General features: G+C 39.8%; 2 protein-coding genes across 2 annotated transcripts; both read right to left on the bottom strand.

Annotated features, from left to right (window-relative positions):
- Positions 1–11,052: 11,052 nt before the first annotated feature.
- On the bottom strand, positions 11,053–17,565 carry sult2st3 (sulfotransferase family 2, cytosolic sulfotransferase 3). The gene is made up of 6 exons (XM_076081418.1): positions 17,326–17,565; positions 12,737–12,945; positions 12,471–12,597; positions 12,178–12,272; positions 11,358–11,538; positions 11,053–11,168 (listed from the first exon to the last, which is right to left on the bottom strand). Exons 1-6 carry the CDS (start codon positions 17,459–17,461, stop codon positions 11,053–11,055), a joined length of 864 nt encoding a protein of 287 aa, XP_075937533.1. The 5' UTR covers positions 17,462–17,565.
- Positions 17,566–18,890: 1,325 nt separating this feature from the next.
- tmem147 (transmembrane protein 147) lies at positions 18,891–23,143 on the bottom strand. The gene is made up of 8 exons (XM_076081419.1): positions 23,058–23,143; positions 22,121–22,223; positions 21,605–21,674; positions 21,411–21,476; positions 21,142–21,278; positions 20,948–21,032; positions 20,658–20,779; positions 18,891–19,719 (listed from the first exon to the last, which is right to left on the bottom strand). Exons 2-8 carry the CDS (start codon positions 22,195–22,197, stop codon positions 19,599–19,601), a joined length of 678 nt encoding a protein of 225 aa, XP_075937534.1. The 5' UTR covers positions 22,198–22,223; positions 23,058–23,143; the 3' UTR covers positions 18,891–19,598.
- Between the last annotated feature and the right edge of the window lie 1,802 nt (positions 23,144–24,945).

Raw genomic sequence — 24,945 nt, 5'->3', positions numbered from 1 at the left:
GCAGGAGGAGAGACAGACTCTCGTGACTGGAGAAAACACACCCTCACTCTCTGGATAAAACAGACCTGCGTGTATGTGTGTGTGTGCATCTCCTCAAGTATCCTGGCTATGATAAGCTTGGCATATTAGTTTATGTAACTTTAACCTCTGTAAACTGTGTTGTCAAAGGCAAAACATTACACACATTGTTTGTCCCCTTTTGGATATCATGTTAGGATATCAGGATATTCTTGTACTGAACACAGACGCATTGTTCCTTTGAGTTTGACTGATCTCTGATCAGTGGTGTTTGCAATGTTGTGCTTGACAAACGGACGGATGCAGATTCCCAGTCCTAGATTCAGAAGAAAATATGAGTCTGGAAACAAGGATTAACCTTCACTTGTGCAAACCCTTCTGCAGAAGGTACATCTCAATAATTCAAAAATTGCTAGAGCTTCCATGTCTCCACTTTATAACAACTTAAATAATAAAAATGAATCAAATTCCTACGGCTGACAGGATATGAAATATTTCCCGTCAAAGTTTAAATGAAGTATTAATAATGTAGAAAACAAACCAAAATTAGGAGCAATCATACCATCGTTCCCAATACAGTGCAACAATGTCGTCACTCTATAGTATTACTGTAACGTCAAGATGCAGAAAAAAGATAATCAGTGGTTAGCTTGTGACACCAGAATGGTTTGTGCGTAATGCCACTGCCAGACACGTCCTCTCCACCCAGCGGAAAGTATGTTTGATGTAAACTAAAGAGCAGCACCATAACCGTGTGTGTGTGTGTGTTCTCTTCACATGATTAGCTCACTGAAATGAGCTCTGAACAGTTTGATATCAAAAAGTCTAGATGTGGATTTGGAATTAAAAGGTTCAATCGGACTCATTAAAAGTGAGCAGCAACTTTCAAAGTTGCTTTATGCTGCAGTGTTGCCTTTGAAAGCTTGTTCAGGGCGATTATTGGAGAAGATTAGAGCAAATAACAGCCTAAACTACCAAAGTGTTAAATATTTGAGACAGGAGTATTCATTTCTTTGATTATTTTGCTTCCACATCCTTCAGTCAAGCTGCAGCAATCTCCAAGGTCAAGTTATGATCATCTGTAAAATTAAAAAATACTGATTTGATCAGTTTAAAAGTCAAACTCAAAAAGGTGAAACTCAAAACATTAGATTGACTCAGACTGTGAAAATCTCCACTCATGTTTGTTGGGCAGTTGTTTTGGACAAACTCAAAATTATATTAGGTCACACATTTCCCCTTACAGTAACTAATATAACTGTGTTTGTATTCGTTGTGTCTGTTTCAAGATAAATGAATGGACACATAACTTCACACTGATTTTAATAAACGTTTAAGGTTGTCAGAATCATTTTCATGATTACTTTAGTCCCACTTTGTTGCAGCCCTCTATTTATCACTCTGCTCTGTTAACATATACTGAGTATTTGGTAATTATATGACAACTGGTTAGCACATATCATCTTACCTTTACTATGTCTAAAACAATTATAAAATGACTTTACATTTACTTAAGAGGACAAACATGTAATCATTTAGTTTGCAAAAACAATCCTGCAACAGTGCAGTTGTAATTAACATCACACTAATCCAAGTACTGCTTATTCCTCGCACGCAGAGCCATGGTTTGTGCTCACGTCTGTAACATAATCACTGTTACTAAAATAGTGTCAGACCGGACGACTCTAAACAAAAGAAAAACTTCACTTTTCCTCTAGATTCTCCATTGTTAGCATGTGAAAGTGACAGCAGTGCAGCGTCTGGCTATATTTATCCAGCGTATATTTATACACGGAGAAGAGAGTGAAAGAGATGCCCTGAGGTCATCTAAACCTCTGTTTAAGCCAACCATTGTTGTCACATAAACAACTAATCAACAAACACAGTGTGTGCGTGCATTGTGTGTTTTTACTGTGTTGCGTCTATTCTGGACCGGACCGGTCCAGCGTTTAGCCAGACCTCTGCACCGTCTTCAGCTAATAATGGGAGTGACCCGGTCTACTTCCTGCTCTGTGCTCCTCTCTTCCTGGCCTCTTGTGCCATACAGGAAACTCATCGTGGATCAGCAGAGGCCACAGGCAGGTGATAGACACAGGCTTCTAACATCTGTCCGTCTGCTCGGTTAGCATCTGGGATTTTTTGTCAGGGCCCAACCGCAGTGCACAGGCAGGATGAACTTCATTAAGATAAGCTATGGCTGTGCAAGCCAAAAGTCAGGGGCACAGCACCCCACTATGCCCACAGAAAGAAGAGGATACGAGGAGGCGAGAGTGGCAAAAAGGGATTTTTCAGCCATGTCCCTCATCAAACAGTTGGGCAGTCTAAACAATCCTGATATCGCCATCAGATCTTTCATCTGAACATCTAAGCTGACTCTGGCGGATCCAGCTGCAGATGTTCCATCGCTCCGATTAAATTATAGCCTCGCAACAACAATCAGAGTGTGAGAACTGAGCACTATAGGAATTACTTCATTTTACATCAAGAGGAACAACTGATCGAAATGGTACTGAGGCATTTATGGACACACAGCAATAGGATGCGGGACAAAGTTTGAGAATCTGGGTCCGACATAAATGTTTGGTGCTTAAATCTAGAGCTGTTTTCCACTAAGTTCAAGTCATTTTTTAATTGTGTAATGTGTGACGGCAATTTAGATCTGTTGACAAGTTGATGGAAAATGTGCTAAATTTAGTGAAGAAATGATGAAGTACTAACTCACACACATTCAATCCATCATCAATCTGTCATCTGAAGTCAGCCTCTGTCATTGTTACTGTAAGTCACTACAATTCAAAATACAATCAGCAGCAACAATAGTAGGAAGACAGATGGTAGGCTGATGTGCAGTCAGCTTGTCTAGAAACCAAGCATCTTTAAATGTGCTTAGAATAATCAAATGTCTTTTTGGTAGACAAACAAAGCAGCATGTCAAATGAGTTTCTGGTTTGGCCCTAACTTTCTCTTCTTACTTGCTGCTCAGATGAAATTAGACCCGAATTAGATTTGTTTTCCATTTAGAATCAGGAAGTTACCAAAGGATTACATAAATGACATACATCTCATACAATGGGGAATGTTTCCATTGACATTTTGATCTGAAGGGGAAGCTGTTGACCCTATCCCAGCTAAGTAATACAAACAATATTTACTAGACTGGAGCCCTGTTTATTTGAATCATAGTTTATTTTGCAGCCGGCTGCGGGCGGTTTGCCAGCAGCTGATATTTTACGAGAGTTTCCGTTAAGGATGTTTTCTTCCAAACACATGCAGCGTCTCATTTAGCTGACATCATTACGACGGCCTGCTGTGCTTTTCAGTCAGTTGCCTGATGATGTTGAGAGAATGAGGGAACAAAATACATTTTATGAATGAACTTTTATCTAGTAGGGAACGGGTGCGTTCAGGATTTTTGGTTGGAAAGTGGAAGCATTTAAGTTGACGCAACGTAAAGAACAACAACAGATATTTGTACATTTACATTTAAGAAGTGGACGGGGTGACGGTTCAGTGACACAGTGTTGGGTATACTGGCACGTAGCCTCTCCATGCTACATTAGTGCAAGTTATTTGTTAGCGGGCCTTATCTAAGCTTCTAGTGTTGACTGAGACCTTTTCTTTTGTTGAGCTGTTGCCTCGGAGAGTTGATGAAGGGAAAAGGGAATGTTTCATACATAAACACATACAGTACATTCTCTCACACACACACACACACAAACTCACAATAAAATACTTTCGTAGCGGTTCAGTAGGTCGTGGTTGATGTGATGTGAAGAGAGGCTCGTGAGGAGCGGCATACAACCTGAGGCTACCGTATCGCATGAAATCAAACAGCTCAGCTCTATTTGACCAAAACAGAATGTGTCATCATCGTTGAAGCCTAGCACTCACCCTCTTCCCACTCAGGTACACACTGTTAGCTCTGCCAGCACGTTTGCTATATTTTGTACTTTTAGCACCGTTAGCTATGAGCCACTGGCCATGTTGAGAGCCATTGAGGGTAAAACGAAATGCTCCCAATCTCGTATTTAGCACCTTTAATATGAGGCTTCAACAGTCTGAGTTATAAAAATCAAGTAGGCATCTTCCAATTTCATAGCCTTTTAAATACAAAATTGCCTTTGTCTGTTTTTCTGTTCCCTTGTAGAGCGATAGATTCAAGATAAAAGAGAACATTTCCACTTTGACATTTAGGCATTTCAGTGTTCGCTCACAGGCACATTGAAAATACATTAATAACCATTTTGATGAAGTTATTTAGCATCAGCTACATTCTGAGCTCCAAGACAATCCCATAGTATGACTATTTTTTAATCAGTCTTTGAAATACTCGGCTTGCTGTGTAACAACAATCCTGTCGGATGTTGATATAAATGCTGCGTAAATACAATCACAGCGGACCATAAAAGCTACCGTCCACGTGCGCCTGCCAGTCTGCCGATGTGACCTGCAGCTGGTCAAACCTACGTGACTGTTGTGTCTGAGCATCATTCAGGGATTTCTGCTGTTTATTTTGTTTGGGCCTCCCTGATGACATCCTCTTACGCTCTGCAGTGCTACTCATATCGTCATCCCCGTTGCCCCCTCCCAAAAACACACCCACCCAGACACCCAATAGACATGTGTGTAGTGTCATGCATACAGGAAGAGAGACGGGCTGCTGAAACAATAGAGAGACATTGTAGCTGCAGCCAGGAGCCGCAGCCCAGACGAGGCAGTGGCACATAGATGAGACCTTATGTCATCTTGTTACTCAAAATATATAAAAAGACATGTTAATTCAAGGAATCATTTTTGCTGGTTTATATATTGCTGATTGATTTCTTAGTAAGTGTGTATGTTATAGTTTTGTATTTGTTTTTTGAGAATCTCTGATCAATAACTGACAACAGAAAGAAAGAAACAAAAAAAAGAACCTTTAAGTTTTATACTCACAACAGACAATATGGGACGAAACACCATATTTCCTGGTTCCCTAAAGTCTCCTGTTTATTTTATTTAAGATGGCGCCCAGCAGGTGAATAATATGAATGTCCTCTCAGGACATTTGTCTGGGGGGGCTTTGGCTCTTTGACCCGTCCAACTCCTCCTCCTCCTCCCTCCCAGTCTCTCTGCCTGACTGTCTGTGTATCTACGTGACCGGCCCAGAGTCTATCAGTGCCAGTGGAGGCCGCCATGGCAGCAGATAACACTAACTAGTTTCCTGCCATTACTGCTAATTGCCCCACGGCCCGGAACTGCAGACTGTGACGGCCCAGGGCCTCTGCCAGGGATTGTATGTGGCCGTGACTGAAGAGTGTGCGTGTGTCTGTGTGTGGGACGTTTTTCACATATTTGCAAATGTTACCTACCTGTTTAGATGGTTGAATGTATCCCTGTATATGTCATATGGTTTTATGTGTTATGTCAGTATCGCTGGTGCATTCATAGTGAACAGAAGAGAGGATGATGGGTATGTAGACAGCGGAGGGAGGGGTGGTATGGAGCCAGACAGTATGTATGTTAATATGTATGGAAGATTGTAAAAACAGGATAAATCTGTTTGTTTCTTTTATGTGATATCTTTTTTCACATAATTTTTTTTTTTTTTTGCCGTTTTAAGCCCACTATTTGCTCTTTTACATGAAACTTTTTATGCTGCCATCTTGGCAAGGAGTCCCTCAAAAAATTAATTTTGAATCTCAATGGGAAATATTCCTGGAAAAATAAAGGTTGAATAAAATAAAAACAAAATCTTGTCTGTGTCTAAAACAGCTAAATAGCTCCGAGTCGGTTGACGTGAGTTCAAACCAGTTGTTCACCAGAGAACAACTTGTGTGTTCGATCTAAAGGACAGAGACACATTATCTGGACTGATGTCACACAGACGTACAAGGTATTTAATAAACAAATTGAATTAAGGACAAAGCAATAGTAAAGTAATATTATTATTATTATTAAAACAATATTCATATTGTAGTAAAAGTGAATATTCTGAAGCATCAATTTTTCAATAATCACAAAAAATAAGGACAGCACATCCCTTCTGCATAATATGATAAGTCCTTCAACACTGTGTGTCGGGATATCTGGTAAATAGTAGAATTATTATGAAGAAACACAGACATAATGCCATGTACGTTATACAACAAGAAAGCATACAAGGGTGATGGCGCATCAGTGTTCTTAATGACTTTCTTGTATCATACAAAAAGGGAGGAGGATGTTTAGATGTGTCGCTGTATGTTGTCACTGGTCCCATCTGCAGATGTCTACGTCAGGCTATAGGACCCTGGGGGGGGGGGGGGGGGGGGGGGGGGGTGTATAGAACAAGTACATCAAGCACGGGCGATTTAGCTATGCAAATGTTCCAGAAACATCATGGATAAAATAGTCAGCTTAGGGGACTGCAGGTTTAATAAAAAAAAATGAAATTAAAAGATTTATGGCTCATTTTCAGCTTTAAATGTAGCTCGAGTCAGCAGTCAGTTAGCTTAGCCTAGCTTAAAGACGGGGACACGGGGAAACTGCTAGCCTTGCTCTGTCACTGACACGACTAAACATGTTATATCTTGTCTGTTTCGTCCGTACAAAGGTGTTAAAAAGGGAATTCCCCATTTTAGGAGGGATAAATGTGTCAAACAACTGGCTGGGAGCAGTTGAGGGGCAACCAGCGGAGAATCTGGAAGTTATACTGCTCCTGGCCAAGAAATACTCCAGAACTTACCTGTACCGTTGCACTTTCTGTATAGATTATGCAAGATGTTATAGAAAATTTAGAGATGATAAAGATGTTGTTACTTTTGGACAAAGCCAGGCAAGCTGATTCCAGTCATGCTAAAATAACCTAAGCTAGCTAAGCAGCTGCTGGCTGTAGCTTCGCATTTACTGCACAGACAACCATCTCTTTGAACTCTCTGCTCAACGTTAATAAGCATTTTCCCCAAAACGTCAAAGTAGTCCTTTTAACGAGGGGAAGAACATACAAAAACAGATGATGTTTCAAGCACTTAACCCTGGACAATTAACTAACCAAGGATTCCTGCCAGTTTGGAGCTGACTTTCACGCAGCTGGTTTGGTTATTGGAACTGGCAACCTCCTTTGTTCACTTGCATGTCCTTTTTTTAAATTCAATGGTTAGGCTAATTGATAAAAAAGGTTACAGGTACATTTGCTTGGATCCCTCTCCATGTGGCAGAAGACCGCAGAGTGAATTTCATAACCGTTGGACCCAAGCAGCCTATTCCAAACACTGCAACTGATCAAAATGTTTGTCCGTCCTTGACTGAAGCTTCATCGGATAAATGTGAGCATTTCTCCGGGCGGAGGAAGTCAACAGATGTAAGAAGACTTGGCTGGCTGAGTGTTACAGACTTTACAAAGATTACAGGATCTTCTGAGGAGTTATTGGCTTTCTTGTGCGAGTGTGTATGTCTACAGTGCGTTGATGACAAGAGGGCTTCAAAGCAGGCCAGCATCCTGTGGGCAGCCCAGGGCAGGACCAGTGGGCACAAGGCGGCGGCGAGGTGGGTGTCCTGGAGCAGGCACCACACCGTCTGCCTCAACAGATACACTGAAACACACACACCCTGCCCAAGGCACAAAAGGCCGCCATGTAATTGAGGTAGTGTCAGAACTCAGGGGAGGGAGAGATGGATAGATGGGAGGGACACACAAACACACACTCAGAGGAGCGATTCTACAGTATTAACCAATTCAACCTCGAAAATAATGTTGCATTTACAAGGTTGTGTACAATTTGATGCTAAAATTAAGGACAAACACAATGACTGAGTAGCATGCATTAAGACTTTTAATTGGCTTGCGACATGTAAATATACATTGTGTCGTTATGTTAAATCTATCGTGTTGCTGAGCTGACAAATAGAAATCACTGGGGCAGTAGTGTCGGCAGTAGAGCTCCTGATTGCGATTGATCAGATGTGAAAACAAATGTTTTCTGACGACGCATGGACACGGAATTTGTAACAAAAGTGGGAGTTGCAGTGTGTATAAATACATATATCTTATAGAGAAATTTGTTAAGTTGAGTGAATGTATTCGAGAATTTTACTGGACCGGTTTTTAAATAAAATAACTAGATAGAGCTGAAGGTAAAAGTAGACAAACTCGCACACAAAGTATTTAAGTCAGCAGGAATTAGAAGTTCAGAAATTAATTAGGGTGGTCAAACTGAGTAAAAGATTTTATCAGTATTCAAACATTGTAATATTCATTTATTGTCAATGACAAATTTGACATCTACTTAATGCAGGTTACAAGGAACATAACTATCAAGATTGGGAGACGCAATCATTTACAAATTTGCCAGCGTCCGGCCTCATAATAATTCCACAGCGTAAGGAATACCTGGAAGGCTGTTTAGCTGATCCTTTAATATTGTCTTCTTGAAGGGTTTTAGATCTCCAACAAGACAGTTTCAAATTGAAATCAATAAAAACAGCAACAGCCTAAGTTTCTAACAGCAGCACCACTAAACAGAATCTCAGGTTCCTGAGAATGAACACAGACTCTTAATAAAGTTTTACAGTCATTGTGACTTGTGTGTGTCTATGAATCTGTCAGCCCACGTCTTTGTCCTGATATGTTCATGAGTGAATGTATTTGTATTTTGTGAGGGATTTGCTACCACGAGTGAACAGAAACAGTGATGATGTGTGGCTGCCATCTATTGGTTGAATCTGATCTGTTTAAATGTAACTAAGTGATCTGCTGCAACATTTGTTTGACTTTACCGTCAGTGAAATTAATACCCTATTTTTTTATATTTCACGTTTCATAATTACATCCTGCCAACTTTCCAAACGTGTGTGTGTTTGTGTGTCTATAGCCATGTGGAAGCCTGAAAAACAATGTCTCTCGTGGAGACACGTTTGGGTCTTCAGGTATTTTTCTTTTTTTTTTGCAAAAGATAAGACAGAAACCCTGAACCAATCGTACAGTTTTTACATCATGAATGGTCATAATTGTAGTATTGATAAACATGAAAGAGCTTCAAGACAAACACAGGCCTGTCTGATGCTTTTATCTTTCACTGAATGTAAAAGGACTTTGTAATATATAATCTAGAGCGTGGTGATACGGACTTTGTTATGCAGGGTAATGAGAGCAGTATGTGGTTGACAGCATGTATTGGCACATGGCTAGTAGGTTTCCAGCCGTTTCTAGCAGAGAGACACTTCTTGGCCGTTTCTGAAATACGATGCAATGCGTCGGGTGGAATATTTGACAGAAAATATTGATTTGAAAATGATTTTATTGCAAAAGTGAAGACTTGTTGACAGTTAGCGGGATCATGACCAAGACATATTAAGGTGAACCCCACATGAAGTTATTTTAAAAGACAAATGGCTTGCTCTCTTAGATTTTATATAATAGTGATTTTAGATAACAACATGATCTTCTGGCATGAAATAAACTTATTTTTTACTTTCTTCATATATATATATATATATATATATATATATATATATATATATATATATATATATATATATATATATATATATATATATATATATATATATATATATATATCAAATTGATGATAAAATATACAAGAAAATAAAAGTTTGTAGACTAAAAAAAGAACCAAACCAAATTTAATTTGAAGTACTGTGAGCAAGAAGACATTGAAAATCGTTCCTGTAATTAAAGCTGCATTTTCAGAGATTTTAATAAGACTTACTTTTCCCAGCAGGCTTATGATTATTACTTAAAAATCTTTTGCACATCCATTGGGTAGAACAATTCTCATACAATATACGTTCAAATGAAAATCTAAAATAATCTAAACATTAAATGATGCAAACGTTAAAATATAGGAATAACATATAATTTATATAACATATAATAAAATACATAGTATATATTAAAGAATATTATTACATAGGAGTGATGTTAGGTGCATGATTGATGAGGTTCAGTAAAGTTAGTTCTGCAGTTCATCATTTTAGAGTAAGTTTAAGGACGGCCACCGCTCCTCCAGTCTGTTAGTAGTAAGGTGCTTGTAGTATCACAAAGTCCAAACTGATAAAGGACATGTCCGCATATTCAGATCTATATGTAGAATGCATTTGAGCTTTCGGTCTAACAGACCTACATTAGAGCATTCAGGATTCAACTGGACAGGCAGGAAAAACAACCAATCCCATTCCAATTATTGTATGCAACACACTTGTGCACTCCCTGGTGGTAGAAGCTCCACCCCCTAGGAACAGCAGCCTTTGGCCCAATCACAATGTCCCCCTAAGGCCTTAAACCCTGAACCCTCAGGGACTTAACTGGTAAATGGTTGAGTGGGAGAGGCTGCATGGATTTCAAATGGGATAAATACTAATGGTACAGCACTTTGCTCCGACATATCATGTTACCGTGACAAATTTATAACATGTTGTGTACAATTGTGGGTATTTATTTTATATTTTTTACTGCCTGATTTGAATTGATTTTGAGTACTGTGAGTCAATACAGATGGAAGCTACACTGGCATAACACAGAAAAAGGGGTGGAGCACAGTTCATATAGAAAAAACACATACAATCAGGAAGGCACATTATAGCAGTATCATACAATTTCACCACATATTAAATGGGCTTTTAGAGGGACCAGGCTTGAGCCACTGTTCATCAGATATCCCCCAGATCTTTAAGAAAAAACAGACCTCTAAAAACAAAAATAGAACAAAGGGCTGGGCCCTAAAAGACACAAAACTCCCCAACGGCTGAGCATTAGGAATTTTACCTCTCCGGTTTTACATGCCGGGGTAAGACAATTGTGGTTTGTATTCATTCAATATAACTCTACAGCAGTGGTCGTGTACATAGATCTGCACTCTACTGAGTTCACTTTTCTAGTTTTAATCATGTTTAGTGTTTTTTAAATCAATAAAGGGCTTTTAGTCATATGCACGTAACATTAAAACCAAATGTAACAGAGAATTTTGTTGCAGTTAGCACCATTTTCCTACTTGCCTTGATTAATATTTCTACAGCTCTTTCCCTCTCTGTCTCTGTCTCTGCTATGGCTGATGATCAATCCAGGCTCCACGGCAGAGAGAAGCTCTCGCCCTCGAGCTCTTTGCGAATGACCGACGTGAATCTGGCCAGTTGCTCTGGGCTGAAATGGTTTTTCCAGTCTCCCGCAACACCTAATACAAAAACACAGACACACACAGAGACAGTCATGTGAATGCAGCGAATCCCTGATGTGAAAGAAAATCAACTAAAAATGCAGTCAGACAGTTTTTGCTCATACTGAGAATCCACTAACATATCTGATTTAATCTCACTCCTTACTCCTAATAATCTAATAATAATAATAATAATTTGAGCCTCACCTTTTCTCAGGAATGGAGATGTGTCGGAGTTCATGTATTTCTTAGGGACCAGGCTGAAGTTGGACATGTTGTTGTTCTTCATGGTCTTGAAGGAGCAATGTTCTGCTATCTTCTGAATGGCTTCTTCACTCAGATTACGGCCCAGGAAGTCTGAAATACGCCTGAGAGCTGCAGGGAGGTCCTAAAAGAGCGGCACATTTATGTAAAAGCAACGGGTGTTTGCTTTCATCTTATAATGCACGTTCTCGAATGAAGAATCTTCTGCATGATCTCTACAATGAGGGCTCGTTGTGAAGCCCCCGATGATGATGAAGTTTGACTGGTCATATTTAAGAAGCATCTCATTGCTGTGGCTTTAATTATGGTTCGTCTACACGGGAGGCTTTTAAGCAGGTTTTTTTTCCAGTCGTCCGTCACACTTCTGACTGAACAATAATTTCGATTTTAATCAATATTGTTATCTACGCCGGCTGCGGAAGTATATTTTCCTCTGTTGTCCGTGCATTACTACAGAAAAAATGCAGGAGACCTAAACTAAATGCTGTGCCTGAACGCCTCCTGTGTAGACAGACTGATGCAGCTGTGTTACAGATGTGCTCCTTTCACTGCTCACTGTCTAGACATTTTGTAAAAGTTCTTTCTATGAAGCCACTGAAACAATGTGATGTGTCTTATAACAGTGAACAGTGTTGCGTTACTGTGTAAAAGAGGCCGCCTTCCATCAGTCAAAATACTAGTAACAATTGTAATGCAATTGCAATATAGCTTAAATATCAACATACAGGTTTTTCTTATTATATATTGATTATATTCAGTTTACCTGAACCATTTCTTCATATGTGATGTACATTATTCTGTCTCCCAGATCTGCGCCTCTCCAGCTCTTCACGTGGTCCGTCCATTTTCCAAACAGCACTGCAGACAACACGGACAATAGAGCACAGTACGTAAACACAAACAACCACTGTTCTACTTTAGTGGACACGACAGACAAAGAGGACTTTCAACAGCTAAAATCTGTCCACGTGGTAATACACCAGAATGCTTAACCACTCTGCTGGAATTCAAACATTTATCAAATGAAACTCTTCTATGTGTTATGATAACTCTGACCTTTGCCCTTAAGGAATTTCTCCATGAATTCATCAAATGTTCCTGGAGACTCGAGGAATTCGGCCATCTTATGGAAGTGGTATGAAGACACCATGATGTCCTTAGGGTTCCTCATGACATAGATCGCCTACGGCAAAGACACGAGAGACTAATTCAATAACATAACAGGTGTTATTTGTATTAACCCTGTTTCTCACATGCAACAATGCACAGATTGCATAGAAGAGATCACACAGGAATGTCACACAAAGCCTCCACCCTCTTACCTTGGCTTTGGAGGAGTGGAAGGAGGGGGGCATGAGGTGGTAAGGAAAATGTGTGACCAGCCCCCGCGGAGAATCCAACCTATCCACAACCAATGCTAATCTTTTCTCCTCCAGCCAGGGGACCCTGTCCCAGTTCGGAACGGTTTGGATCGGCGTCAGGTCCCCCCCATTCAGAACCAGTGGGAGGATCTCCTGCATCCAGATAGTACCTGCAAAAAATAATTAAACAGCGGATTAAACATAACAAGAATGCTGCAAGTACTTTGTGGTGGCGGGGCGTGTTCGGGCTCAGCTGCAGAGGGGACAGAGTGGGGGAGTGGTTCAGGGAACGGTTCTGGCAAGAGGCTTAATTAGGCGCAGCTGAAACCCATCTTGAATTGTGTCTCTCTCTCTCTCTGATATAAAAACACTAGTAGTGACGGAGGCGCGAGAGAGCGGGGCAAGAGACACAGACTGGCAGTGTGACAGAGAAGTCGGCAGACCTCAGCAAACCACACGGCGTGCGCTCGGAGGAAGGCAGCAGAGCGCACGGCCCAGTCCAGCCTGACATTGTAACTGAATAAAGAACGTTTGAGAACACTATTTGACCGTGTGCTGGCGTACTTGTGCTCCCAGGACCTACAGGGGTAGCAAGAGTTTGTTATACTTACTTCTACTAGAAGTGAAATACACCAACATGCTGATGAAAGCAACGATACATGGTCAAAAATTGGGACACCTCCCACTTGAGCCCTGTTTTTAGCCGATAGTAGTTGACATTTTGGCAAATTGGCATCATTTAAAGTATGCCGAATTAGCAATTAGCAGTTCCTGTTTGCATTGTATACATGGATGTACAGACAACTATCAATTACATTGATCATTGATACTGGAGAAAGTTCTGTGGTTGCAAGGAGTGTCCTTACTCTTACTATGATTTCGAAACAGATTTATAGATATTTATTCGTGATGGACATTGAAGACAATGACCTCCTTGTAAAGCCTTGGTCCCTGTGAGCCAGAATGGGAATAAGGAGGTATGGAAAGTAAATCAATGAATGAGCAAAAGAGCACATTCCTTAAACTATGTGCTTGTCTTACCCTAATAACAAGCACACAATCTCAACCACGGTTAAAATTCTTCAAAAAAAACTCCTCAAGCCAATAGGAAACAATGTCAGCGTGGCTCACCAATGACTTTCACGTGCAAGCATGACATATTATGGTTAAATAAAACCACATGGCTGAGCTTAAATCAATTTGGTTGTGTAGTGACTGCCTTCATTCACTCTCACAACCGTTCACACATGCTGGAAAATGATTGGTTTGGAACGAAGGGTCCGAGTTGACGCTGTGTGACCATTTCTTTTGTGCTGTGTCAGCCAAAATCCTGTGAAAGTGCAGCAGTTTGGCTGCAGTCGTGTCCTGCTAAAGTCTCTGTGAAGCAATAGCTTTGATAAGATATGAACCTATAATTTAATAGATAACACACTTTGCTTTACATTTACATAAACATTACATACAATGAGGCAAACAGATTATACATTTGAGGGAGACAGACTATTGAATCTGTATAATTTGCTGTATATGTTTGTGATTTGGGTCACAACAAACACACTGGTGTCTTCCACAGAGAGATTTTGGGCATACTTTAAGCTCTCCATGGAGTGCCCCCAGAGACCATGACAATGCAACAGTAACGGATGTACAGATGGACATAAAACTGCTCAGATCAAGGACTTCAAGCAGATTCAGCAAGAGACTCTGGTAGCCTACACGTTGCTCCCAACTGTCTCGCTGTCAAGGCCCTTTTCTCCTTGTGCATCTTTAAAGGCAACTCTGAATTGAAAGTCGTATCCTTGTGCATCTTTAAAGGCAACTCTGAATTGAAAGTCGTATCCTCAATCATGTGCTGGTCCTTCAGAGGACTTGAAGACCAGGTTTAAAGATTTAAATAATTTATTTTATAATAGACGTGTTTCATACAAGACAATATAGAATAAACATTCAAAGATCCTTTACCATTATAAAATGAGTATTTTAATGACAAAGTGCAAAACAACATCCATGCAAAAGTAAAATATAATGTATAACAATTGGATCAAATATAAATAACAAATAATAAGATAATCTTTTGGCTAAACAATTTCACAATGTTGGCAAATCAAATTAAAGCCTGCCTAATAGATTAATTAATTCATTAATTATTTAATAAGGAAAAGAACAAAACAAAAGTCAGAATAGATCGCAGGGTGCATAACAAATAGTTCTTACACTGCGGAGACCTAACAGGCTCGAAGCACAGCAGTGGGTATCCACCTGTAGGCTGAACGATTTCACAATCTTCAAAAAACTAATTAAAACCACATAAAGGATTTAAAATCACCTCTGGCTACCTGATCAAACAGAAACAGACCTGTGTGTGCTTGATTCTTTTGCGCTCCTTGTTTTGAGCGCAATAAAACCTGCTTTAGAGAACGGCACACAGGTGGACGGGGGATGCTCTGGACAGCTTTGGGTATCTCTCCTCAATGTTTTTTCATCATTCCAGCGGTACACATTGGGGCCGTTGAGGCACTTGATGAGCTGTCGTCAATCAGATACTGCAGGAACATCTGGAGACAAAACATATATATATCCTATAAGCCTCTACATCAATGCTTACATTAAGAATAACAAGAGAGGGTCAGAACAGTCTCGCTTTGACATTGTGAGCTATTAGGTCACTAAAAAGATGTAAAGAACAGCCAAGATGCTGCTCTGATGGTCTCGCTAATTTGGATGGTGCCACCCACTCTACAGAACATTTGACTTTGAGTGTAACTTGTGTTAAATGTTAAATTATGTATCCGTGAATCATAACGTTTGTAAGTTCAACAGGCTGACCTGCAACATAAACAGTAAAACAACGTAATATTGGCAAAACTTACAGCTTGCAGGTCTGAAGTTGGGTCACAGACATTCGGTATCGATCCATTCTTGAGCTTCAGTTTTAAAGTGCGTTGACCCTCATCGAAAAAGAGTTTTCCAGTCGTTGTGAGGACATTTCAGTCAAAAATAAAGTTACACTACTGGGTCCTCTCATCATCAGATGATGGGAATACATGAAGACTTCTCTTTAGGAACTTTAGAGTCATAGCTCATTGAAGAGAACATGTACAAGCATTCCACACTGTGAACTAACCCTTTACAACTATTCTACAACTCTGTTACGTCGAACTCACAGTGTCATCAGCAGAGCGACCAATGACACCCTGTCAGAGAAACTGCACCACAAATGACAGAAGTATGCACACCTGTTACTCTAAACGTCAAGTTGCCCTGTGAAGCAGGCGGTGAGCCTGAACGTTTCACAGAAACACTGACCTGATTTCGGGTACACGACAGCCGTGACGTCCTCGTCTTTAAACGTGAACTCCTGCGCGAACTTCAAGCTCTCTACGGAGTGAGTCACTTTGGGAAGCATAAGTCCGCGATACAGCACATACATTTCTTCAGAAGACATCGTGTTGCGAGCAATAACACAAAGTTACTGAAAGCCGCAAAGCGCAGATCAATCACGGAGAGAGGCGGCTCTGCAGATGCTGCGTTCAGGTACGTGGGGGGGAAATCGTAATTGACACATAATCGCACATGGAAAGATCATACAAAATACAAAAACTCCATGACCCCACGATCTTCGGCCTCCAAACTTTGTTTTGTGTTATTCTTACTTCAAGTATAAATTATTTACCAGAGCACAAATGCTTTAAAGTTCTGCCGCATCTCTCAGATATCTAGACAATCAGTAAAGCGTCCGTTTCGTAATTATACCTGAGAAAAAACAACTACATGCATAATAACCATTTTATTCAAACGATATTATTATACTCTCAATTTTCCGAACGCGGCCTGAAGGCAGCACATTACTTCTTCCTGATCAGATACTAAAGAAAGCCCATAGTTCATCTGATTTCTGTTTATTGTGTTTTAACAATCAGAACAGCTTATCTAATTTTATATGGAGAGGATAATCTAAAGCCGCTAACTTGCATATTTCACTGTTAGGCTTTGTGAACCAGTGGGGGAAAAAAGACTTAAATAAAAACAAAGCCATATAGACTAATTTAAAAGAATAATAAAATGAATTTAGACAAAATGTGTGTGTATCCCCTTTGACTGGTTTACATGGTTAGTCCCTCCATACTCCATGAACTGGAGTCAACCCATGTAAAATGCAGTGGTGAAACAAGCTTCCAGATAGAAACCACAAAACAGCTTCACAGTACCAACGCGTACAGATGTGCAACACACGGAGATCAGTTCTCTTCCTCAGGCAGCATGGATGCTGATCTTGTATCTGGATGTTTAAGATGCTCCAAGCACCTGATGTAGCCTATAGTCCATACACGTGGTGCTTTAAGGCAGCAGAACATGCCCAATGCTATTATCTATCCGTTATATAAAGCCTATACAGACTTTGATATTGCATTACGGTGAATTTTCAACATGCTTGCTCCTTATATGTGTAAACAGGTTTGCGTCTACAAATGTTGTTTGAACGTGCTGCATCTGTCAGGGAATAGTGGAAAAGCTGAAAAGAAACAGTGATGAGAATGAATATACTGTACCTGACTTGGGGTAAGTCACAGCAAACACATCGGAGTCTTCCACAGAGAACTTTTCGGCATACTCCAAGCTCTCCATGTTGTGAGCCAGAGGAGGTAAGAGAAGGCCGTGGTACTGAATGTACTCAACTGAGGACATGATGGTTGTGCCTGGCTCAAGGGTTTCAAGAAGGATCGGTGGCCTGTTCGTCTGGTAGCCTATGTTGCTCCTTCCTCTCTCTCGGAGGAAGTTCTCCTATTACTAACGTGGCCCCTTTTCTCTGATCTGCTCTTTATTAACAGGGCTGGACCTCTTTTTTTTCTCATAATTCTTTTGAATGGCATGCAGTGCTGCAAATCCTCAGCTGTTTTGGAATGCAGGGGTTGAACCTCTGTATGTGCTGAAGGGCAGGTTTAAAGGATCGGTGTGCTTGCTTCCACAAGCCTACACAAGCCTGCTTGATAAAACTGAATTGGAGAGACTTGACCACTGCAATGCCGCAGACGGCAGGAGCGTGTCTTAATGCTCTTTGAACTTCTCTCTCACAAGTACATTGATTGGAATTTTAGGGGTTCTTTGGGACCTGCCCCCTGAAGAATGCTCTCTGTGTAACTCTGGGTAATGCAGGTATCCAGGATGTGACTGAGGAAGTCCTAAGAACCTTATCTACAACTAGTTTCCTTGTTAATTCATTCCTAGACTGGGTAGGATGGCCCTCCTGATGTACTACAAGCTCATACCATTAATCTTGTAATGTGTGGATGAACCTGTATGGGCCATGGTTGGTAGAGTCACGCTCCTCTAATTTTCACTGAAATTCACAAGGTCAGGCTATTGTCAATGAGTCACAGCAGCCGTCTCTCTCTCGACAGGCAAGCGGGAGTTTGGCAGCAACCACACACAAGCAGCAGCAGTAAACAGAGAAGGTAGTGTTCATGTGTATTGGGTAACAGCAGAGCCTATTGTAGAATGTCAATAACGACAGTTTTGTTAGACTCCGGGGACCCCAGCTGAGAGAGGAGGAAGAGAGAAGCAGAGCGAGCTAAATAAACTAGCTGGAAAAGGGGGAGACAGAGGAAAAACACGAGTATTCACTAAACACAGCTTAGGTTTGAATTTGATTCTTTTTAGAAATATAGATTTGCAGCATTCCCTACATTGCCGCTTTTGATACACTAAAGTTGTTTTTGAAACCAAATTCTGTCATGCCAAGCAACCTCTTTGTCCCCCCTGTTCTTCAACATTCCTTTTATATGTTTTCAGTCACTCCCTCAGGTGTAATAGAGGTGTGTGAACAGAGTGAGAACTTTTGACCATCTGTAAATGGCAGAAATACACCTGAGCTGCTGCGGTGAGCCACACTATTCGTGGATGTGACAGACAAACCAAATGCATGACTTTGTGTTCAATAAACTACCTTACATAAATTGGGAGATATGTAAGGTATATTATATGTTATATATTATAAATATTTAATCTCTAGCTTTATTTTAACTATATTGTAGCCAAGATTAACCACAGTGCACAGGTCACAGTTTTCCAGGTTTAAAAAAAGTGTTAAATGATTTTCTTAAATATGAGAGCAAGATAAAACAAAAAGACGTATTTATTTTAATGTCAAAATCACAATTCAACATGATGTGTTCATAATGCTGACAGGACTTCAGTTAATTCATACAGCGGGCCTGTTTTTTATTTAAATCTTTAACACAAATGATTAAAAAAAAATTGAAAAATCTTGCTACAGTTATGTTTTAACTAATAATAACTTGTAGATAAATAAATTGATAAATTGGTGGACACAGAACTATCACTGTCATTCACTTGTAATAAATTCACTTTACTATCTAATCTAAGCATTTACTCTGGCTCATTGGACAAAACAAAGAAAAGAAGTTATATATAAAGTCTCATTTCATTTGTGGTCGTTCTGGTACAAAATTCATCTTTTAACAAAAAACAACACAGCGTAGTAAGCCAATCATATTACAGAAGACTCCTGGTGTCACCACTCAACCCGCAGCTTTAACTGGTGGACTGAAAGCAAACAAAGCTTCAGTGCATGTCTTCCATCAAGGGTCTGTACAGACGGATAAACCTAACTGGAAGAACTGGTTAGCTCACCAGTTGGTAGCTTAGCCTTGTTTTAACGAGAGACCAGTCCAGATACCCAATATTAACAAGTAGTCTTTGGTGTTGTACGGTGATACTCAAGACTGAAAAGGTATCGGAACAACCCAGGTCCAGTCTGGACCACAGAGGCTGTTGCAGACTTAACCCAGGGGGCTGACTGTACTTAGTTGCTGTGGACCAGAGTGACGAAGAGAAACAGTGAGCAGAGAGAGATGGCACCAGTCAGCACGGCTTTCACCAACAACACGGTCCAACTGCCCAACAGGAAGACATGGACGAACAACCTGAAGGCACGAGAGAGATAAACACAATGTTAAGAACAAAACAAAACGGTGCATTACTGAAAACCTCCATCAGAGGCTTTAAAAACTCCAATCTCTTCCACTTGTTGGTGCCTTTGTAAGCCTACAGTTTTTAAATGATTTCAGGTAAATAAAGCACACAAGTAAACAGGCATGTATGTATTTGGTGGTGGCATTTTGTTTTATATATATATATATATATATATATATATATATATATATATATATATATATATATATATATATATATATATATATATATATATATATATATATATATATATATATATATATATATATATATATATATATATATATATATATATATATATATATATATATATATATATATATATATATATATATATTTTTTTTTTTTTTTTTTCTTTTTTTTTTTTAATATATATATATATATGGTCTCTTCCAGCCACCAACACTGACAACACAATGAAACCTTTTACGAAACGGATTCATAAAATGCTCTGCTGCTCCTCCTGTTGATCCCTTATTCTTTGGCAAAACATCAACAACATTTTAGAGTTTTCATGATTTAATTAGCAATGTGTGCTAATAATACATTTATTACATTTTCGGTACATCAAGTGATGCGAGTAATTTGTAGTTTATTTGCACCTGTATTTATCTACTCTCATATGTTGTGCAATCATCATTACTGCTCATGTTATTGCTGGTAACTAGTGCCATCCTGTGGTTCACAAATCAAAGTGCAGCCACCACATGGGCAGTCAAATCAAACCAAAACTGAATTTTCCTTTAAACAAATACCTTTTTGGAAACATGCTGATCCACTTTCCTACTCTCTCACACCACTCTTCTCTCTTATGTGTGTACTGTATGCATTCTGTCAGATGGTGTTTCTTTTGAGCACACAAGTGTGTGTGAAAGCGAGTCACACTCACTCCATTAAGAAGGCCTTGTAGACACAGAGAGCCAGCAGCACAGTCACAGGAAGCCTGAAGCTCTTCGGGAGGTCGTATCGCGTGAACATCCACACCACTGCTGCCATGGCGATGTAGTGGACCTATAAACACAGAAAAACAAATTCATTTATTTTTACAAACGCAGGTCCCATCATATAAACATTTACATCACAGATACAACGGCATTATAATATATCAATATACAGAGAGAAAGCAATCCATGTTCCTGAACACAAACAACATATTCTATTGTAATAGTTTCTACTCACCAAACTAATGTTGGAGTCAAAGCTCATCTGGATGTACTTCCAGTCAAACTCAATCCCTCTGGCTCCGACCCACAGAGGGAGACACCTGGAGGGCCACAACAGGACACCAACAGTGAGATTCATTGGTTCTTTTTTTTTTTTTATAAACGCACAATAGTTTGACAAAGTGGAGCTAATGTTTCTGTGCTGCTCACCTGGACATCACAAGTTCTGCTGTGGCCCAGCCCATGGCGGCCACCATGATCTTGTACTCTCCTTTACCAGCATTACGAGACATCACAAGATGGAGACCCAACAGGTCTGCCAGGTCCACTGTGGCCTTCATGAATTCCTAGAAAGCAAAGCCAACACCTTACAACCTCCTACACAAACTGGTATTCTACTGGCGTACTTTGTCTATTTAATTATAATACTTCACAAAATCTGACAGAGTGTGAGAAATTTTCGAAGTAACGACGCTCACCCCGACGAAGTCATAAACTCCAGCTCCTCCTTCCCATGTGGGGAAAAATGTAGCGAGGAACAGCATCTGAAACACAAAAAAAAGAGTTGAGACACTCCAAAAACCAAAATGACAGCATAGTTTGTGATGCGATGCTATCTCCCCTGCTCAATGTTACGGTGAAGCATCATTTAATCACCAGAAAGCTCACTCACCTTACAGAGCTGGACAAACAGGTAGGTCGCTCCAGCCTGGACACATCTCCAGAAGGCATTGTACTCTGAACTAAAGTTTGAACACACAAACACAAAGTGAAATGTAAAATAAGGAGGTGCGGAGACCAGGCGGTCCAGGCAGAAATTGGCAATCTGGGATATTACAACGCTTTGAGACTTCAGTGCAATAACGGTGATAGAAACTGCCAAATTCAAGAGCACACTACACAGTGTTAAGAAGATTATGTGGGACTCCTCCCAAACCTCTGACATTACTAAGCAGATTATTAACAGACTTCTTAAGTCTCTGAGCATGTGCTGCTACAACAGAGGAATACAAAGAAACGATGAAATAATGATTTTTCAACGTGGTGCAACACAGTGTTTTTCTCTCCATCTTGCACTGTAACTATGCTTCACTGGCCATGACTGGACTGATGGATACCATACACAGTATATACAGCATGCGTCAGTCACCACACATGTTGCAGATCCCTGATTCAGACAGACACTTACAGGCCACTGCACTTGTATGTTATGAAGTAAGGGAAATAGGCCAGGGCAAAGCAGTTCCCGAAGTGAAACAGTGTCATGGTGTCTGGTCACAAAACTCAGCTCCCTGGAGAGAAAGAGAGAGGAAGAAGAGAGGACTTCACAGACATGGTTTTTTTTTTTTTTTAAATCATATTTTTTAATACAGACATATTTTATTAAATGTCAAAAAATAGTGAAAATCACAACTTCTTAGAGGTCAAAGGAGACAAAACAATGTCTTGATTTGACCAACTAACAGCCCCAAACTTAAAAATATTGAATTTACACTCACTGTCATCTAAGACAGACAAAGCAGCATATTATTGCACGTGAGAAGCTAAAAACAGATAATGTGACGTTAGCAGCAAACTGTAAATCAATTTCTAAATTGCTGCTGGTTGATCGGCTAATCGATCACTTATATGACAACTATTTGTAGCCACATTCATTATTTGTTTACTTCTTGATTTTACATGTTTATGTCTAGTTAACAACAACTGTAGCCTACTTTATTATAAAGTCATTGTCAGTTTCAGAGGATGCTACACTGACGCCTGTACCGTGTCGTGCTGCAGCTACATTGACACAAACAGGCTAACAGGCTGATTTACAGTGTTTACAAAACAATACGCAGTCTGTCATCGCCAAGTACAAATGTTTAGCAGGTTTCTGTTTTACTTAATTTACAGAGCTATTCAGCTATACAACGTTAAAGTCATTGAGGAAATTAATAATCTGGGCACGAACTGACGTTAGCTAAACTAACGTTACAATCCTGTCGCTGGTTAAATGTGAGACACGTTTCTGTATGTAGAGGTCTCGAGGATACTTAATATCTGTCGTGTTGGTCTTCATTAAGCTACCATTTAAACAGTATAGCAGCTACTGTAGAACAGAGCATTTCAGTGTCAGCACTTACTAGGTGTGAAGAGCTGGAGAGAAGTAGGTTGTCGTGCTCCGGGCTGTCGAATGACAAACGGAAGTAGAGTCGGCTCAACCTCCAAATGCGTCCGACTACACCAGTAGTAATTTACCAATATGTTCCACAAGATGCACACACAAACACGCACACGCAAAGTGTATGTGGATAGGATTAGGTTAAATGTGAGTCAGTTATTTTATTAAACATCTTGGTTAATATTTTCCGAACTACCTTCCGTGGTGCATTCAGGAAGCTCCAACATCCCAAATGAGGATAACAGTATGATCAGATGAATTATGGTCCCATTCTATTTAGTGTGTCATGCATTCCAATGAGCCAGTATGCACAATACCAGTATCCTGGCCCACCAAAAGGAAAAGGGCCATACTTAATGTTGTATATTACACCTGTGTAACATGTCAAAGTGGCTGCTGTGAAAATGGCTTATTATTTTCAGGTGGCTGTTGAACGGAAATTGTAACCTTTATAAGTCTGGCAGCCATAAAGAAGTTGTACTGTTAACACATTAAACAGTTTTGTGAAAACGCATTTATGACAACATTTTGGTTGCTAAATAGCCTCTATGATACTCGTGGCTTTACTTACTGATTTTAAGTACATTTTGAAAAGATAAACAAACTAGAATGCAACCTATACATACATGATACATAAGGCAATAGATGGTGTTTTATTTAAAGCATTTATCACTGGAGGAATGCAGCCGGAGCAAGTAATGATGAGACTTTAAATGAATAGTTAGGTAAACTTACAGGATTCATATGTGTATGTATGTTCATGATATGTTTTGCCCATTAGAATTTCTACAGTACAGATAAAACAAGCATGCTAATGTATAAACCGTCACATCTCTTTCTGATAAAGGTCAAAGGATGTCCTCACACTCTCTGTGTGCTAATATTCTTTCTCACTCTTTGGCTATATAAACCAGGGAATACACATTTCTGAGTATCTAATCTTCTATTTTCAGAAAATATTACAATTCAAAACAAAAGATTTATCTCTACAGAATATAGAGCCCTGTTATAGAGAGAGCTCAGTATTAAAATCTACTGACAGAACACACATTGATAATGGAGCATTGAAAAGCTCTAAGCCCTGAACTTGCCCAGTGGTTGTCAGTGTTGTTTAATTCTCAAATTTTCTGTAGCAGATGAAGTTTCTCTCCTCTGAGCAGTCCCTGATGATCCAGTTGTTTGTGTCGTATTTGGACAGAGTCCCACAGTGTTTCCCCTGGGACGGACAGTCTGGCAGCATCCCCCGATCTTCCAGCTTCTGTCCATTCGCCCACCACCACTCCCCTCCCAAGAAGCGCAGGCTCGTCCAAACCTGTGAAACACAAGGCGAGTTTTAAGTGTTCATCCCTCTAAAATTGTTTCGTCTCTGACTGCTCACACTTTCACCGTTGCTTAGTCGAGGAGGCTGTTGTTTGATGAGGATTAGAGCTTGTAAACAATGAGGTTGCTGTCTGCAATTCCTGCAACAGAAAAAATCTAATAATCTTCTATCTCTCACTGAACTGTCATTTAAGCCAAAGACCCGAGTAGCTGAAAATTAAAGTTACCGTGTAACCTTCACGAGTAAAGCATTTCAATCTACTCAAAATGTAGCCTGCAATCAGAAAATTGGAGCATGCCACCATTCAGTGTTGAATGCGTAATGTATCAATAGATGCATTTAAAAGAGCCGATATCATTTAAAATAATATTTGAATTTGCATTTAGATGATTCATGAAAAATCTGTAAAATAATATTGACAAGAAAGGAAAAAAGGATATAAATCTGCTATGTTTATTTCTTCTGACTTTCTTCTAATTGTATTGTTATTATTAAGAAATATTATATTTTCGCGGGCCTAAAATAAAAA

Source organism: Anarhichas minor, unplaced genomic scaffold (genome assembly GCF_050575085.1).
Source record: "Anarhichas minor isolate MPS153535 unplaced genomic scaffold, ASM5057508v1 ptg000080l, whole genome shotgun sequence".
Lineage (NCBI taxonomy): Eukaryota > Metazoa > Chordata > Actinopteri > Perciformes > Anarhichadidae > Anarhichas > Anarhichas minor.
Note: the sequence above shows the minus strand (reverse complement) of the source record. Positions and strands in the feature narration are given on the sequence as shown.